This window comes from Loxodonta africana, chromosome 4 (genome assembly GCF_030014295.1).
Source record: "Loxodonta africana isolate mLoxAfr1 chromosome 4, mLoxAfr1.hap2, whole genome shotgun sequence".
Taxonomy (NCBI): Eukaryota; Metazoa; Chordata; class Mammalia; order Proboscidea; family Elephantidae; genus Loxodonta; species Loxodonta africana.
The window spans coordinates 123,038,723-123,058,190 of NC_087345.1; the positions used below are offsets into that span (position 1 = coordinate 123,038,723).

Consider the following 19,468-nt stretch of genomic DNA (forward strand, 5'->3'; position numbering starts at 1 on the left):
GTCAGCTATTAAAAATGGCCTCTATAAAATTTTAAATATAGAACTAATTTTCATACTTCCTTTGGCAAAATGGAAACCCTGATGGCTTAGTGGTTAAGTACTACGGCTGCTAACCAAGAAGTCGGCAGTTGGAATCCACCAGGCGCTCCTTGGAAACTCTATGGGGCAGTTCTACTCTGTCCTCTAGGATCACTATGAGTTGGAATTGACTTGACGGCAACAGGTTTTTTTTTTTTAAATGACAAGATGGTATAGATTGAAATATATAAAACATAGTAAGTAAATATTCCTTACATTACAGATAAACTTCCAAATTTTACTCTAGCTTATAGCTACATTCTAAGCATGTGACCTGCAGCTTTGTTTTCTAGATGAATCAATCTGGAAGTTACCTCCCCTCTACATATTCTAAAATTAAGTACTGTTGCTTCCTGATGTCTCAAACCACTTATTCCTGTGTTCTTTATGAAGGGTACCCTGTTCTCCTGGTTACCCAGATTCAAAACCACAGATTCTTCTGTGACTTCATTCTCTACTTTATAAACCAAAAACCCACTGCCTTCAAGTAGATTCTGACTCAAAGCGACCCTATAGGACAGAGTAGAACTGCCCCATCGGGTTTCCAAGGCTGTAAAACAGACTACCACGTCTTTCTCCCGTGGAGCGGCTGGTGGGTTCAAACCTCCGACCTTTTGGTTTGCAGTCGAGTGCTTTAACCACTGTGCCACTAGCACTCTCTAGCTTATAAAAAAAATTTTTTTTTTTTATAGCTAACATCAATTCTGTTTTCCCGATGTTTCTTGCATCCAGTTTTTTCTCTTTTCATTTTTATAACCAGCATCCCAGTTCAAGAAGTCATCACTTTCTACCCTAAGCAGTCATCAAGTCTATACTCTTTCCTAAAAGCCTATTGTCCTGCTGTGAGGACAGTCATCTTAAAGGTCTAAGAGAGTCACTTCATTCTTCTGCTGTATTATGTTAATTGTATATTCTATTGATTTAATTTCAACTCTTCACTCTGGCAGTCAAAGACATCCAGTCTAACCTTGAACTACCTTTCCAGTCTCATGTTTCTGTGCTTTTATGTTTGTTTTGTCATGTACACGCAGTTTCCTTCTTGCATGTTTGTGCTCATGCTGTTTTTATTCAACCATGGTGTTTTTTCCTACCAACCTGCCCTGGAAAAAACCTTTCAGATTCCATTTTAAAAACTGTTTTACCCATGAAACATCTTTTAGGCATACATTTCTCAATCTCCCAACCAGAATGCAGTATTTTTCCATAACAGTTACGTGGTACATCTGTATTATATATTTACTAATTTACCTCCCCTATTAGATTTTAATGGGGCAGTTCTACTCTGTCCTACAGGGTCGCTATGAGTCGGAATCGACTCAATGGCAGTGGGTTTGGGTTTTTTTTGGAGTAGATTTTAAGGCCCTTGAGGGCAGAGCCTGTACTTTACTCATCTTTATAATCTTCACAATAATAAACACAATCCCTAGCACATGGAAGAGATACAATGTATATTTGTGGAGTTGACTTGAGTAATTCATCATGCGTAAGGGTTAAAAGGGTTAAAAGGAGCCCTGGAGGTATAGTGGTTAAGAGCTGAGCTGCTAACCAAAAGATTGGCAGTTTGAATCCCGCAGCCACTCCTTGGAAACACTATGGAGAAGTTGTACTCTTTCCTTTAGGGTCGCTATGAGTCAAAATCAACTTGATGGCAACAGGTTTGTTTTTTGGTTTTCTTTTTAAGGGTTAAAAAATAGCTGCCTGTTGAGTGGACTCTGACGCATGGTGACCACTTGTGTGTCAGAGTAGAACTGTGGTCCATAGAATTTTCAATGGCTCATTTTTCGCAAGTAGATTGCCATGCCTTTCTTCCTAGGTACCTCTGTGTGAACTTAAACCTCTAGCTCTCCTGTGAGCATCCATGTGCATTAACCATTTGAACCACCCAGGGACTCCTCAGCAAAGGGGTAGAGGAATCCTTTTCAAACGTTAGACCTTCTTAATTTGTTACAGTGAGACTAGAGGATATGGTAGAATAACTAGGCAGCTGAATATCTGATGCAGTCTTAGACTTTATAGGCATAAATGTGTTTGTTTTTTTTTTGTTTTTCATTTAATAGATTTTCTTTGAACTTTGTTCTTATCTACCCCTACCCCCATTTATTTCACTAGAGGGTGTTTTAACACTGCGGGCAAAACCCCCAGCTCCTGACGAATTTTTTGACTGTTTCCAAAAGTTTAAACATGGATTTAACCTTCTGGTAAGTGCAAGTTATTTATATGTAATTAAAAAGTACAAATGAAAAAAGTCAAAGTCTAGCTAGGTTACCCTGATTGAATTAAGAGATGAAAATGTTTTTGTAGATTTTATGTATGTTTTGATTTGCCTTAATTAGAACAATAATTTGTAAAATGTGTGTATCCAAGAGACTTAGTCAAAAAAATAATGATTCAATTTTTTTTTTAAATAAACTCGCCTAATCTGACTCTGCCAAGCATGATAAGTATGTTTATAAGGGAAATTAGGAGTAAAGAATTCTTCCTCTGAGTCTGTTTTGGACCCTTTTGAGTGTCTATATTCAATTACATCGTAGCACAAGTTGTAAAAATTGTCTATTTTTTCTTAATATTATAGGCCAAATTGAAGTTTCATATCCAGAATCCCAGTGCTGCAGATTTGGTTCACTTTTTGTTCACTCCATTAAATATGGTAAGATTTTATTAATTTAAGGAGATAATCATTCATAATTTTTTTTTTTCTTAATATGTTTTTTAACCCCAGGGGCTGGATTATCTACACAGCTTTTCTTCAGAAACTTGCATGGGTACTATTTCTCTTGCCATTGAGAATGTAGAAATTAAAACCTTAAAAGAACCTTAAAGGATATCATCTAGTTCAAACGCTTTATTTTATAGGTGAGGAAATTGATGTCTTTGACAGAAATAGTGACATAAAAAGAAATAAAAATTTATTGGATACTAGTGTTTCAGTATACACGAGTATAAAATATTCAATGGCTTGAATAATATAGAAAGTTTTCTCTTCCTCACAAAATAGGCTAGTCATGAGTGGCCTAGGGTGTCTGGATGGCTGTGCTTCATGAAGTTATTCAGAAACCCAGATTCTTTTCTTTGAGATGTTCCTTCATCTCCTGGACTCTCTCTGATTCAGTTAATCATTTATTAATTTAGTTATTCAACAAATATTTATTGAGAGTCTGTTGTGTGCTTGACATTGCAGTAGTTCATCAGGAACAAAATAAGACAAAAATCCTTACCCTCTTAAAACTTAGGTTGCTCTGTGGAGGAACAGCCAATAACCTAAATAAATGCATAAATAATACATTTTGCTACAAGGTGAATGCTATGTTGAAAATACAGCAGGGAAGGGATTTGGGGAGTGCCCAGAGTGTATGCATGGATGTGTGTATGTGTGTTTGCAAGTGTGTGTGCTTGAGTTGTTGGGTGTTAATGCTTTTAAATAGGGTGGCCAAGGGAACACCTTACTAAGAAGGTGTCATTTGAGCAAAGGAAGTGCAGAATGAGTCCTGTGGACTTTTGAGGAAAGAGAATTCCAGTCAGAGGACAGCTAAGGTGGTAACTTGCAAGGTATGTTCTTTAAATACATAGATACTGTGACTGGAACAGAGTGAGGCAGGAGGATATTAGTGGGAGGAGATGAGCTCAGCAAGGTAACAAGAAGACATATCATGTTTGTCCTTATAAGTGATCCTAAGCAACGATTTCTGTGGCAGGAATGTTTAGAAACTTGGGAGAAGGAAGGGCTAGGGTGGCTATTTTTTTTTATATATATGGGAGATTATGATGCTTGGACCAGGAGCATTGGAGATGGTGAGAAGTCTGATTCTAGTCATAGACCACAGAAACAACAAGATTTACCAATAAACCAAAAAAACCAAACCCAGTGCTGTCGAGTTGATTCCGACTCATAGCGACCCTATATTGGGTAAAAGCTATAGAAGCCAAAGATTCCTTTGAGGTTTTCGCCTAAGACTGGAATGATGGAGTAATTGTTAACAGAGATGGGAAAGACTGTGGGTAAGACAGATTTTTGGAAGAAGATAAGGAATTCAGTTTTAGAAATGTCGGAGTTGAGTTGTATCCAGATAAATCGGCAATTAAATGTATGAATTTCAAGTTCAAGGGAACATCATCTGTCTATAGGAAGTATTTAAAGCCAAGAAGTGGATGAGATCATCAAGGGAGTGATTGTGAATAAGAAGAAGAACAAGGACTGGTTGAGCCCTGGGGAATTTCAGTGTTAGGAGAATGGGAGGAAGAAGAGGAGTCATCAAAGAAGACTGAGAAGAGGCAGTAAGTGAGGTAGAAGAACAAGGAGAATGTGGAATCGTGGCAGCCAAATGAAGACAGTATTTCCAAGAGGAAGAATTAAAGAACTGTGTCAGATACCTCCAAATTTAGTTTACCTATATGTCTTTGTAACAGCCATACAAAGGCAAAGAAAGAGTCCAGGGCAAATAGCTTTGTTTGAGAAGGTAATTCTGAACTGAAACAGATACTTTCTGTTGAGACACAGTTGGTATTGCAATGAGTTGGAATTGACTTAGTGGCAATGTTTTTTTTTTTTTTCTTTTCTTTTGTTATACCCACATAATTCCTCATATGCCCATGCCTAACTACAAAGGAATAGTCTCCAGCTGGGTGTTATGTGCCCATCTAAAATGCAGGGCATTCTCTCTCTAAAAGAAAGATGAAGAGAATTGATACTATGGAACAGTTAGCAGTTTTTGGCATGTCTACTATGTTTCAGGTATGGAAATAGGTACATAATACAGTTTTTCCCCTAGAAAACTCCTTCTCATACAGGTATGACCTGTATTTGGATGAGATACAATTTTTGAAGCTAACACAATGGTGCATTGGAAACAATTCTCTTTGTAAAGTTGCTGGATAGTTCCATGTCTTTATCGATCAAAAGGTTATACCACATGTGTCATGCCCGCGACCCTAGGTATACATCTCCATTTTCTAGATTTCCGACATCCAGGTATGCCCTTTCCTTATAAGTTTAATAAAATAGGTATGGTAATATACTTTATTTCCTGTTTTGTATTTCCTGTATTTGCCTATAGTGTAATAGTGATTTTTCCAAGCTTACATTGTATACAGCCATCTTGCCTGATAGGGCAGTTGAGAGTGTTAGAGGGAATATTATTTAAGAGTACACACAGAAAAGTGCTGTAGTTTGGGAAAAGCATGACAGCAGAAAGTAAATGGAACATATGTTGGCCTCATACACACTTTCCATAAGGGAGAACAAGTGAGAGAAGGATGGAAAGAGGGTAGAATCTCTTTCTTTTAAGTGCTTCTAGCATGAAAGAGTTTCCTGTTTTATGGTGTAAGGCAGGAATGTATGGAGCAATAGAAATAGCATACCCTATTAAAAAATTATTAGTTATGGGAAAGCAGTAGCAGTAATGATAATTGTTAGTGTTATGTAATTGCTTATGTATCATATCTGTGACTTTTTAAAAAAGGAATAAGAATGATAGTCATATAAAGCAACTAAATTTCAGTAGCTTTGATTTAAAGCAGTGAACACTATGGTCATGACTTTAATATTTATCAAAAATGCAGCAACATTTTTCAGAATTTTTGCTCTAATATCAGAAAAAAGTAGAAAATCCAAGTAGCAGAAAGGAATAAATATCATCCTTCTTTTCTCAGAGGTAACCAGACAAGGCCTGAAGCAGAATACTAAATGATGATTGCGTTACAAACGTAGGAAAGTAAGCAACACTGTCAGCATAAATGTCAGAACCTGGGCAACAAGAGAGTAGAAGATGAAGGTCCAAGACTAAATCAGTAATTTACAAATGGTTCTGTATGTTGTCACTACAGATACAGCATCAGATTTCTATTTCTCTTGCTATTGTTGAATAATTATTGCTACGTAAGCTCTTTTTAAAATTAGATCAGGACTGTCCATGTTCAAAGAAACCAATGCTAACTCATTAACAAAATTTATATTCTTTAACACATTTGATACCTCTTAGGAAGCATTATTTAAAAAGCAGTTTTTGCCACCTCTTAATCATTTTACTCTCTTTTATAGATCATAAATAGGTGTCTATTTATTCCACAGAGTATAGCTGTAAAATTGTGGGACTGCTTTTCCTAACATGCACAAATTAGTCTTTGTGATAAGGCCATGTTTCTAAAAATATTGATTTATCTTTACCTTTCTCAGAAATAACTCTATTAATGTCCTCCCTCTTAGTCATCTAGTGCCCTTATAACAGAAGTATCACAAGTGGGTGGCTTTAACAAAGAGAAATTTATTCTATCACAGTCTAGGAGGCTAGAAATCCAAATTCAGGGTGCCAGCTCCAGGGGAAGGCTTTCTCTCTCTGTCAGCCTTGTGGGAAGGTCTTTGTCATCGATCTTCCCCTGGTCCAGGAGCTTCTTAGCACAGGGACCCCAGGTCCAAAGAACATGTGTGCTTCTAGTTCTTGCTAGGTGATAATGAGGTCACTCTGTCTCTCTGCTCAATTTTCTCTTCTATGTCTCAAAAGATATTGACCCAAGATAGAACATAATCTTATGGATTGAGTCCTGCCTCATTGACATAACTGCCTGTAATTCTGTCTCATTAACATCATAGAGGTATGATTTACAACACATAGGAAAATCCCATCATGTGACAAAATGGTGGACAGTCACACAATTCTGGGAATCATGGCCTAGCCCAGTTGACATAGATTTCGGGGGGACACAATTCAGTCCAAAACACCAGGCATGATACTTTCGATGCTCCAGTGTTCCCCCTACAGGATCCCAGACATATTACTTGGACAAGGGAATGGAAAGGAACATTTGTTTAGGACCTACTACAGGCCAGGAAAAATTCAGTGGCTTTAAAGCTTATGGGCCCTTCCCCTCTACCTCAGGTCCTTCCCTCTACCCTCAGCATGTATACATACAGCATACACACAAGCACACGTGCATTCACACACGGCTATGCACATTCTTAGAAGGGAACTATGGCCCATAGCCTTTTATTTACCTTTTTTTTTTTTAGTTTAATTCCCTCTGTTAAACCGAAATGTTAATCTTCCTCCACACCTTCACTTTGATCCCTTAGGTTTCCCTCTTAGTCATCCTAATTATTCAGTGGAAGTGCTTTTGGGGCTGGAAATTCAAAAATTACTGTGCCAGTTAGTCAGGGGAGGTTTTGTTCTCGGATAAAAGTCACCTTACCTCCCGTATCCTTCATCTTTTCTTTCGTTTACTTTCATTCATTCCCCAAACATTATGTCTTCTACAGTCCAAATAAGCCTTGATTCAAGTGCTCAAGGAAGTTGGACACTGAAAAATAACCCATACATTACACTGATTTGTGTTAATGACTTGCATAAATTTTTATGAGAACGTGGTGGTGGGGGGAGTGGGATGCATCATAGTTACACTGTGGGGTTAGGAAAGGCTTCCCAGAAGAGGTAGTACCTGAATAGAGTTCTGAATGGCGGAGGGAGGGCCTTTTGGGCAACTGGGAACATCATATGCAAAGGCACAAAGGAGGTGTAAAACAGTATAGTATGCCCAGAACACCAGGATGACAGGATGACTGGAGGGAAATTTACTCTTGGTCCAGATCCATTAAAAGAATCTCCTTTCTTCTTGTGCGATATCTCTGAGAAGGTGAGATATTCATAGAAGAGCCCTTTTTTCTTTCTGCTATAGAAGACACCTGCCATCTCTTTAGCTAAGATGTCACTCCTGAGAAGTAAATTTTGAGCAATATTTGGAATCCACTTATTTTCTTATCAGAGAGTCGCGCCTGTTTTATCTGTTTCTGCTAGTCATTAAATTATACATATTAAATCAGAGCAATTTCCTGGAATTAAATTCTGGGGGAAAAAAACCCTTGATTCAGAGTACCAATTCTTCTCTCCTTTTCCTGCGTGGGTCCTTTTATTTTTGTATGCTTGTATAGGTACAGCCATGAACCATTAACTTGAGCTTTGTTTCTCTCTATGGTATTCATTTCTAGAACTGCATTTTTTGAGTTTAGTATGAGAAATTTATCAGTAGGGATACATATAAAAAATCAGGGAGAGTTAAACCACCTAACTTAGAATTCTCTGGATAGTCAGTGTTTTTCAGAGAAAAATACAGTCATATGAAAGTTGTTAAACTATTAACTTTTCATTTTAGATTATTAGACAACATTGGGCTGGGCAAGGACATTTGACAAGCTGTTTTTACATTCAGTAGTGCATTGCATAACATCAAAATTTAATTTGTATATAAAAACATTGCAGGTTTTTGATGTGGAATTTTGTCTACACCTTTCAAAAATCTGTAAACAATAGTCATCTTCTTGCTAAGTTTGTTTTTATTATCTTTTTAGGTGGTGCAGGCAACAGGAGGTCCTGATCTAGCCAGCTCAGTACTCAGCCCCCTATTGAACAAGGATACAATTGATTTCTTAAATTATACCGTCAGTACTGAAGAGCGCCAGTTGTGGACGTCATTAGGAGAATCTTGGATGAAAGCCAGGTCAGCATATATGAGTTTAGCATTTGGTACCTGTAATGCTTTAAGTATTGTTCTTTGTTTTTCATTTTATGGCTCTAATGAGACATTCATTGGACCTTTTTATGTATGAAGGACTAGACATTATAGAATGAAAAAGTCTAAACCCTTAAAAAGCTAGAAATATATTGGAAGAGATAGAAGTGTATGCAATATAAGGTATGTAAGTGCCAGGAATGAGCTATAAACAAAATACTGTTGAATTGGCGCAGTGGAGCAGTAAGGAATCAAATTTAGAGAGGGCAGTTAGCTTTCAAAGGAAAGCTGGCATTTAAAATCAACTTACGTAACAATACTAGCAAACATTTACAAAGTGTTCATACAGTGTTTTCTATATACTCTTCAGTGCACTTCACATAAATACTGTTTTCATCTCCATTTTACATATGAGAAAATGAGGCACAGAGATGTTAAGAAATTTGCTCAAAGTCACGTAACTCAAGTGACAGAGTTGGGATATGAATGCAGGCAATCTGGCTCTGGAGTTTTTGTTAATTACTTTGCTAAATTGCCTTTCAGCAGAATAAGTAGGATTTCAACAAATACGTAGCAGGCAAGGGGCCTTCCCAGTGGAGAGAAAAATATGAGTGAAGGCGTGAAGTAGGGAAATCAAGAGAATGGAGTTTGAGTTTGGGCTTAGCTGGAATTTAGACTTTGTGTGGTTGGTGATTGTGGAGAAGGGAGGGAGGAGGAATGGTGTTGACTCACACAGTTGAGTCGTGCTAAGGCGTTGGAACATGGCTCTGTAGGTTGTGGAGAACCAACAACTTTGCAAATGGGAATGTGACATCTATATTTTGGAATGATCAGTCCAGCAGTTGAGCGTAGTGAGGACAAAAAAATAATAGAGGCAGGAAGGCCCTTTGGGTTGTTAATATTATGGTAGAGATTTCTTATTAATCACCATTCTCCTGGACTAGAACAGTGACAGTAGAAATGGAAAAGGGGATAATTTTAAGAACTGTTTACTTGTCAATTATGGAAGACAAATCATTAACAAATAATGAGCAAAGCAAGTTATAAAAATATTTCCAGTTCATTGTATGTGAATAAATAATTTTTCTATTCCTCATTTATTTGAATATTTTTGTTTCTCTTTCTACTTTAACTGGTGCCACATTTGAACTTTTGATCTCCCCTGAGATCATGTCCGTTCTCCCTTCCAGTCAGTCCTCTAGTACATCATTCACTGTGGTCAATTAGAAGTTTGTCTTCCTGATGCTTTTGAGTAGGATTGCCTAAAAGTAATGGCCCCATTTGTAAGTTTCTTTCTCTTTTTCTCCTATCTAAACATATCATAAGCCATTCTCTCTCTCTTTTTTTTTTTTTTGGACTTACTTGGCAACTACTTGTGTTGGAATATCGTTTACACTTTGAAAGATTTATCAAGCAGAAAATTCTTCGAAAGCACCATAGTCATTGCTTGTACATTGAAAATATTCTTTAAATGTATTTATTTAGATATCTTTCTGTGTAAAAGCTGGTTAAATACATTTCTTAGATCTAGTAAATTTAGTCATTATGATTTTATGATAAACTTAGGAGCATATTTTTACTTTTTCCCGTGAAGCTTATTAAATTTATCAGATATTATGGTATAGAAGTAGCTCAGACTTTTATTTCTTTGTTTTGGGTCCTACTTCGAATGAGAAAATTAATAATCATTTGAAAAAATACATCAAAAGGAAACATATTATGAGCTCTTGACTTGAGATAATGGTCATTTCAGATCCTAATTTTTAATAGTATTAGGAAATGGATGTACAGATTTAAAGACTCATCAAAGATGAAAAGAATCATGAAGGTACATACTAATGTGAATAAAATAGTTCATTTTGTCAAAGTAGAAATTTAAAGAATTAAATCCTATGTGAAAGATACACCATATTGTAGCAGATATTGAAGCTATAGTTTCTGTCCTATTTGTTATTTGTGTGGTTTATGAGTGGTTAGGAGCTTGTAGAAGTAAGCTCCTAATCATTAAAGAATGAACGGGCAATGATTATGATTGCTGATTAGTTCTAACCTGACTTTACTGATTAAAACTTAGCTGATACAGTTAATTTATAAAATAAGTCATCTTTTTCACTTTAGAAAACTTTGAGTAATTAAACAGTCATAAGCCTTTAGAATGTATGGGCTGTTCCTCTTTTGAAAGATACTTCTAATATCAGAAAGTTTTGGAGTGAAGAGAAAGATGGGCATATGAGCTTTCTTCAGATACTAGAGAAGTTTATTTCCTAAATACTTATTACACTACTAGCTACACACTCACTTTCCATACAAATTGAAAAAAATCTATATCCATGTTAAAGTTGAATATTTTAATGAATAATTGAGGCAGTATTGATTGAAAGATTGTTGTAGAATCACTGTTTCCCTCTCCCGCTGCCCTGAGTCATCTCTCCCTCATTTCTTCACCATTCTGTGGTGGTCAATGCAGCGGAATTCAGTCTCCCGTTTGGCTTCATTTTATTGGTGCTAGTACTAGTTTAAATATGTTTTCTTTCTCTTTTTGGGTGAATGGAAGACAGATTACATACATGTTGTTTTATTTTTGTGGGTAGCCTTTCTAAAGATAGTTGTGAGTGATCACAGATACATTTTTTGTCTTAAATATCTCTTAATGTCCGTCTACAGAGCAGAGTGGCCAAAAGAACAGTTTATTCCACCATATGTTCCACGGTTCCGCAGTGGTTGGGAGCCGCCAATGCTGAACTTCATGGGGGCACCAATGGAACAAGATCTTTATCAACTGGGCGAGTCTGTGGCAAATGTTGCAGAACATCAGCGCAAACAAGAAATAAAAAGATTATCCGCAGAGGTGAGATTGTTTTAATGTCACATTAAAATCTACGTGTAAAATCTGTGTTCTCCAGGAATTCCATTGTGTGTTCTTATTTTATTGATCTGAAGATTATTCTAGAATCACTGACTGTTTCCCTCTCCTACTACCCTAAGTTACCTCTCTCTGACCTCTTTGTCATTTTGTGACAGTTGCTCCCTTTCCCTGTAAAGCTTATCCCCGCCCATGTCATTCTTTTACATCCTGTCAACCCTCTCCCCTACCTGTTCTGCCCTACAACCCTCACCCTGGTGATCTAAGTCCTTTTGAATGTGTACTTTTTTTCCTTGTCAAGGAATTGCCCTACTGCCACTTTACTTACCTCTTTCTGATTTCCCATTGTCAGACCCTGTCAGTTCCCTGGCCCTAGCTACTCTCTCTGTCACAAACAGCTCTTTCCTGAACTCCCCATTTCTTTTCTTTTTGCCTCATCGTAAACCCCTGGAGTCCTGTCAGCCTGGCTAGAAGGTCAAAGCATCTGCCAGACTTCAGTCCTCAGGCTCACACGATCATTCGATCATTCGTAACACTATTACACCTTGAGGTGATTATAAAATGCATTGTCGTTTAAGTAGTTATTAAGCTTTAAAGTATAATCTATTTGGGAAACAAATTGAGGGAATGAAATTGGGTATGTCATTTCTTCACATTCTCTAAAAAATTATTTTTTTCTTTGACTTTGCTATTGGAAAAGCAAATTAAACCCACATAGGAAGATCAGAGCTTGAGGAAATAGATGAAGGAGGTCTAGTTTGAAAGAAGAAAAAGTAAAAACTGACTAGATCCTCTTTGAAGTTCTGTTCATTTTCTTTAATTCTTTAGGGCAATTTTCTTAGACCGCCGTGGGCGTTTATAACATGATGTGAAGGAATGAGTTAGCAAACCATAGTAAATCAAATCCTTTGGGTTTACTTTTAAGTAGAAACATTTATCCAAATTTCTTAAAATCATTCCCTTGGGAGACTGTTCTCTGGACAGTAACAATAATATTAGAGAAGATTGGTTACATTCCTGAAACTTTAAGAATAAAACACATTGCTTTGAAAAAAACTAAAACAACACTTTTTTTCTAATGTAGTTGTTCTTTTACCTGGCCGCATATCAGGAAGAGGTGGATGGCATACCTGCCCTTCCCTTTAAATGGGTGATTAAGAAGATGACCTCACAGCTCTGGCACTGGCTACAGACGTATTTTCCTGCCCATATTTTATAGCTCAGACCTCATCACTAGAGTTTTCCTTTCCTGACAAAATGTAATCAGATATGAAATTACGATACATTTGCTGTTGCTATAGTTACAGCTGACAATTTTCAAATCATAAATATTGCCAGCTCAGAGTTTTCATATCTTAAATAAAAAATATACCCTCTTCATAATGTATGCCTCAGAAGTTCATTTCTGCGGGTTTTTTCCAGCTTATGTAATTAAAGACAGAGAATGTATGTATGCTGGGCTTCCAGTGTATAAATTTGTGGACTCTCACTGAATAGGTAATTTTAAAAGAGGAATTATTGAGACTCCCTCCTTGTAATGAGTTATCATTTTCCTGTTATAAACTGTTTCCCACTTCATGGTGTAAGTACTTTTTCAAAAAGTTTTAAAGAAAATGAAATGTAAAACGCCTGCTGGCAGTTCTAGAGGATTTCATGCCTTGAGGTTTTGTTGGAAAAGAGGCCAAGTAATGATGATTTAAAATGTATAAAAAGTGCAGTCATCCCTAGAAGAGAGATTTTATTATACTTTATTACTGCTAGAATAAATACTTTTAGGACCAGTCTTGTGTAATTCAGGATCTGGTGATTTTGTTTAGAATTGAAAGGCGTAGGTGATGTGGAATGACAAATATGGGTGGACTCTGCTTCTTTACTTGCTCTGGACCAGGAACAACCTTAAATGAGATCATGCAGTCATCACAGTCATTTGTCGTCATTTTTCTCCTCCCTTCTAGTATGCCCAGTCATTCTGAGGATCCGGTGATTTCACTCTTGTTATGTTCAGAGCTAGACAGAAGGTGTGGGTGATCCTAACAGTCTACTCTCTTCTTAACAGCCTTTAATAAAAAATTACTAATCATTTAGTGTTTCAGCTCTCTTAGGGAAACAATAAACTGAATTAATTGAGCCAAAGTATTTAAATGAATAAAAAAGTTTTTTTTTTATATTTGTAGAAGTAGAGTATCTTAATGTATATCCCAGAAGAGTAATGCCGTGTGGATATTTTGACATCAACACTGGTCCAGTGGGGACATTCCGCCTATTTTGTCTCTGGATAAAGTCAGTCCTACTCCTCTCAACTTCGTTATTAGTAGCCATGTGTCCAAGACTCTTCTAAAATGATCCCACTTTCAAATATTGTTCCCCCAGTGAATCCATAAACAATTGAAATACCCAAGGACTTCCACTGCCTTAGTGTCTGCTATGCATCTCACATGCTTCATTTTACATATGGAAGCAGTATAAAATATTCAGGCCATTATTTTGCTATGTTTTTCTCCAATCAGAGCTCGTAGTCTGTATAGCTTTAAAATCATAGTGCTCAAAAGGAACCATGACCTCAGGTCTCCCTCTTGGTAGCACCCAGTAGGCTCATGTCTGAACTATGTACTACAAAAAGAAATGACTCCAGCCTTGTCTTGTTTTGGTTGATTGAGGTCAACGTATGTGTGCTTTTTTGTGTTTCCCTTAACAGTAAGTCTGGTTATATGTAGTAGTGCTAGTATTTAAAAAAAAATAAAAACAGTGCTGTGTGTACATAAAGGAAACCCTGGTGGTATAGTGGTTAAGTACCACAGCTCCTAACCAAAGGGTTGGCAGTTCGAATCCGCCAGGTGCTCCTTGGAAACTCTATGGGGCAGTTCTACTCTGTCCTATAGGGTCGCTAAGAATCGTAATCGACTCGACGGCCCTGGGTTTGGATGTACATAAAAAGAGAAAAATCAGAGGATGGTGTAATTTTAATGCATAGAGTTCACGTGATTTTCATAGGATATTTGCTTTGCTAGAGTGGTGAAGGTCTATTTCTTAAACATAGGGAGCAAAGGTTAAGGACTTTTTTCCAGCAGTTTTATTTTATACAAGCTGTTCAAGACTGCCTAATACCAAAAACACCTATTCTTGAAATTTCTAATGATGGAATTTATTGCTTATACCTAGTCATCGCCAGAATGGAGATTTAGTCTTTGCGTTTTTTTTATTAATGACTTATAAGAAGGTCTTTGACAAAAATATATTACCTCCACTTCATAATTTATTAGCATAATGATCAATCATTTGAAAATGAAAACTGTGATCACAGTGTAGTGGAGGGTTTGTTGATGACTTTGTTGCTCAGATAGTATTTGGTGATTCGTTAATCTCTACCCCTCTGTCTTTCAGCAATCCAGTGTATCAGAGTATTCTCAAGTTGATGGGTATGCATTCAGTAACATTTACACAAGAGGGCCCCATCTGGACCAAGGCGAAGCTGCTGTTGCTGTTAAGCCAACTCCTAATCACCATGTAGATAGGTAACATTTAATGGGCACCATTTGGAGACTTGTGGGTAGTTGTCCCTCCTTTAGTGCTAATAGAAGTGTCTGCGTTGTCTACTATGTACTTCTTTAAACTTCCCATCTGTTATTTAATAAAGTTCCAGTCATTCCTTTATGGAGCTAGCTTTGATGAACAAAGATGTCTAGACCTCAAGTCTGTAATTTTCAGTGCAAATGCCTTTGGATGACTTTCATTTTTTTTTAAAAGATCCCAAAACCAAACAAAGCCCGCTGCTGTCAAGTTGTTTCCGACTCAGAACTGTCCCATTGGGTTTCCAAGGAGCGTATTTGAACTGCTGACCTTTTGGTTTCACAGCTGAGCTCTTAACCACTGCACCACCAGGGCTCCTTTTTAAAAGATACTTCTGACAAAATCTGTGAATTAAGGAGAAAGAAGAAGTGTTTTGAAACTCTCCATTAGTTTGTACCAGGTGCTCATTAGGGATCTTTCTGGCTCTATAACTTTTAAAGAATACAATTTCCAACTTTCTCTTTCCCCAATAAAAACAAACCTTCCTTTAGATAGAAATGTTTAAATATAAACTAAATATTTTAACTAAGTCGTTTCCTTATTTGTCATTGTTGCCGTTTCATCTTATTATATATATATTTTTTACATTCCAGTTTTATGTTTCATTTACTTTCTCATATTTTTATTCTTAAGTTCAATATAGGCAGAGTTAGAAAACTGGAAGAAGGAAAGGAACTAGAATAGCGACACATTTTCAATCTTGTTTCCCAGCCACAGCAAGGTTTGTGTAGAGACCAAGTCATGTGCAATAAGAAAAGATAAAAGGAGGTGAAATATTGGCAGCGAAAATATGGGAGGGTGATCATTCAGATGAAGTGGAGAAGAGAACTTGTCCTAGTACTTCCCTGCCTCAAAGCCTCCTTCACCACAAGTGTTGCATGCCTTTTATTTTTTTCAAGTATACTCTTTTCTTAATGGAATCTCAAGAAAGTGAGATTTAACTTTTTTTTTTTTTTTTGCTCAAGTGTGGTGACAGAGGTAATTTTTAAATAATTCTTATGGGAATTATGCAAATATTATTTTAATGGTGCTGGCAATATATTCAGTTGGGTACAAAGAAAAGCCACCATGAATGATATATTTTGAAAATGCCAACATATGAAAGTCAGTTTTAATTATAGATTCAATTTTTAGTGGATATAGATGGAAATCAGGTTTGAATTAAAAAAAAATTATTTCATTGAAATTCTTCATTAAAGTCTGGTCTGATATAAAATACACAGAGGTTTGTAATTTTAAAAAATATTTTATTGTGTTTTTGGTGAAAATTTATACAGCAAATTAGGTTCTCATTTAATGGTTTCTGTATATATTGTTCAGTTACACTGGTCCCATTTTTCAGGATCTGTCAGCATTTTCATTATTTTAGTTTTGTTTGTTCTCTTTCTATTAATCTAGCTTCACTGCCCCCTACCCCTTACCATCTTATCTTTGGTCTAGGGTAAATGTTTACTGTTCAGTTTTATTTAGATGATTATTTAGAGGAGCACAGTACTCACAGATGATATTTATGTTATATATCACCTGTGAACAATTATTTGGCTGAAAGGTGACCTCTGGGAATGGTTTGAGTTCTAGTTTAAAGGGTATCCTGGAGCGATACTCTTGAGTGTTCCTCTAGTCTCTACTGGTCCAGTAAGTATGTCCTTATTTTAGGAATTTGGGTTTTGTTCTATATTTTTCTCCCATCCTATCTACATTATCTATTGTGTCCCTGGTTAGAAAGGTCAGTAGTGGTAGCCGGGCACCACCTAATTCTTCTGGTCTCAAGGGAGGTAAGTCTATGGTTCATGTAGACTATTAGTCCTGTAGACTAGTTTCTTCTTTGGGTCTTTGGTTTCCTTCTTTCTCTTTTACTCCAGACAAGTAGAGAACGATAGTTGTATCTTAAATGGCCTCTCGCAAGCTTTTAAGAACTTCCTTATGAACTATATTTACCAATAGACCCAGTTGCCACAAAAAATTGTGGTCCTAAGCCCTCAAACCCAGTAAACTGTGAGAGGTGTTTGCTTACGTCTAGGAAGTATCTTTAACTGTGCCCCATGTGCTTTATATGTGAATATATATGCAGTACCCATAATATGTATATATAAATATATGTATGCCTACAGATACATCTGTACATGCACATTCATACATTCATATGTGCCATACTATATACAGCTTTCCTAAAAATTGATACCCAGTCATAATATTTTATATATATATTTGGTTAGAGACATTATGTGACTTAGTGAGGTCAATGTATAATGTAAATTACCACTCTGTAAACTATCTTTAGTCTCCTTTAATTTTATGAAGAATGCTAACAAGCAGTTATTATCTTTATCTGAACTCTGTCCAAGTAGATATGCTAATTAACAAAGCAATATCCATTATGTGTATTTAATGGACAAAAGGTTCGTAGATCTGGATTCTGATTTGGCTTAGTGCCAGCTAGCCTTGTGATTTTTTGCATCATTATTTTTGCCCTAGCCATAGTTCATTTCAGTACCAAAAACTTGAAATTTCCTTTTAGTTTTCATATTCTGTAAAACATGATGAAACTAAGCCACTATCTAAATAATTTGTCAGATGTTTTCTGGTAGAATTTGGCTTGCTTTAATGTTTTACGTCTGTTTTTAATCTTTAGGAGCACCTAACTGAATGATTTTTTTCTTTCTTTTCACAGAAATTATGACCCACTAAAAACACAGCCCAAGAAATATGCCAAATCCAAGTATGAATTTCGGGCAAGGAACAACAGTGAGCTCTCAGTTTTAAAAGATGATATTTTAGAGGTAACAGAATTTTACCTTTTTTTTTTTTTTAATACTCTTAATAAAATGGATTTATGGTGTTTCTCTTTTGGTTTATGTCTAAACCTTCCTCAAAGAAACTCAGTAGTCAAGAAATTATTCTTCATAATTTTTTTATATTACCAGGATGCATTATATTATAGATGCTTATATCCTGGCTCTAGGATAATATCTAGGAATGGTAGCTGCTTTACCTGTTTTTTGTTTTGGTTGGATTTCTTGACTTCCTTTCATGTTCTGTAAAAGTCCTTATACATTGCGTGTCTTCTTCTTCTGGACTTCATTCTTTGTTGGAATCGAAGCTAGTTATCACTTCTTTGTAGATGTACCGTAACATTTTAATAAAAAAATAATAACATTTCCTTCTGTCTATCCTAGTATCTTTGCTTAAATGTTCCTAGCAGCTAGTGAGCTAATGGTTTTGGGAATAGTCTACCATGATGCCCAAATCTCTTTTCTTAAATTATAACCGAGAATTCATCTTCTTCAACATGTAAAGTGGGATTGTCAGCGTAGTTTCTGTGAAAAAATGGTTTTCATACTTTTTCTTTCTATTCCAAAAATGGAGTCAATAGAACTTTCCAAGAGAGTCATCTAAATCATTTCTAAGTACTTCAGGTAATACAAATAGCTATACATTCTTGGGAGGTAATATGGACCTTGGGTAGGTTCATCATAGTGACATTGTACTTGTTCTGTGCTAGTAATTGTAATTCCTGAGAATCATTCATTTCACAATATGTTGATGCTAAGTCAACTTACCACAAATAAATTAGAAGTGAAAAAAAATTCTTGGTTGACGTCTAGGAATAAAAATTGAACTTTCTTCATAGTTGATTTTGGTACTGAAATGACACCTTCATTTTCTTCTACGATGACAGATCCTTGATGATAGGAAGCAATGGTGGAAAGTTCGAAATGCTAGTGGAGATTGTGGATTTGTGCCAAATAACATTTTGGATATTGTGAGACCTCCAGAATCTGGATTAGGGCGTGCTGATCCACCTTACACACATACCATACAGGTAATCTTGATTTCTTTGCAAAATTTAACTTTAACAATTTTCAAATGTATCACTCTTAAACAGAATTTAAATACCTTTTGAGTATTACTCATTTTAAGTCTTAATTGGTTTTAAAACTTTACGTAATTAGGGACAATGATGAGAGACATAGGAAGAGCTATACACATGCTTTCTGATTTACTTTTTCACGTAATTGCTCAAAATGTTTAGCAGCAAGTGCGTCCTTCTTTGAATGCTAACTTTTCCAACCTACAATATTTATGGTGTTTGAAGGAATAGTATTTCTCCCACTTCATTCTTACCCATAGCCCTCCTACCCACTAATGGCTTCCTCTTGATGTAGGAACTGAACACATAGGCACTGAGATGGTACTCCATCCTCACCAGCCCTTGCTCTCAGAGCCTCTTAAATGTTCAGTCACTAACCAATATTGAGAGTGTACTCAATTCACCATACACTAATACATAAATATTTATACACTAATACATAAATATTTATTCGTTTGGATTATACTGTTTTTCCTCTCTTGATTTTAAGGCTGAAACATACGTACAATATATATTAGGCAGATCAGGATCTCTCTTCTTGATCGTTGAATAATACTTGAAGCTCATGCCACATTTTTCAGGATTCTGCTGACCCT

At 36.2% G+C, this 19,468-nt stretch overlaps 1 protein-coding gene across 4 annotated transcripts in view; it reads left to right on the forward strand.

Moving 5' to 3' along the window:
* The window catches only part of EPS8 (EGFR pathway substrate 8, signaling adaptor), a 211,714-nt gene that overhangs the window by 166,401 nt on the left and 25,845 nt on the right, over positions 1–19,468 (forward strand). For all 4 annotated transcript variants that reach the window (XM_064284543.1, XM_023554656.2, XM_064284542.1 and 1 more), the window contains 7 exons: positions 2,188–2,276; positions 2,651–2,725; positions 8,411–8,559; positions 11,236–11,419; positions 14,816–14,946; positions 17,673–17,781; positions 18,681–18,824. In XM_064284543.1, the coding sequence (XP_064140613.1) occupies positions 2,188–2,276; positions 2,651–2,725; positions 8,411–8,559; positions 11,236–11,419; positions 14,816–14,946; positions 17,673–17,781; positions 18,681–18,824 (881 nt within the window). The remainder of the gene's footprint in view (positions 1–2,187; positions 2,277–2,650; positions 2,726–8,410; positions 8,560–11,235; positions 11,420–14,815; positions 14,947–17,672; positions 17,782–18,680; positions 18,825–19,468) is intronic.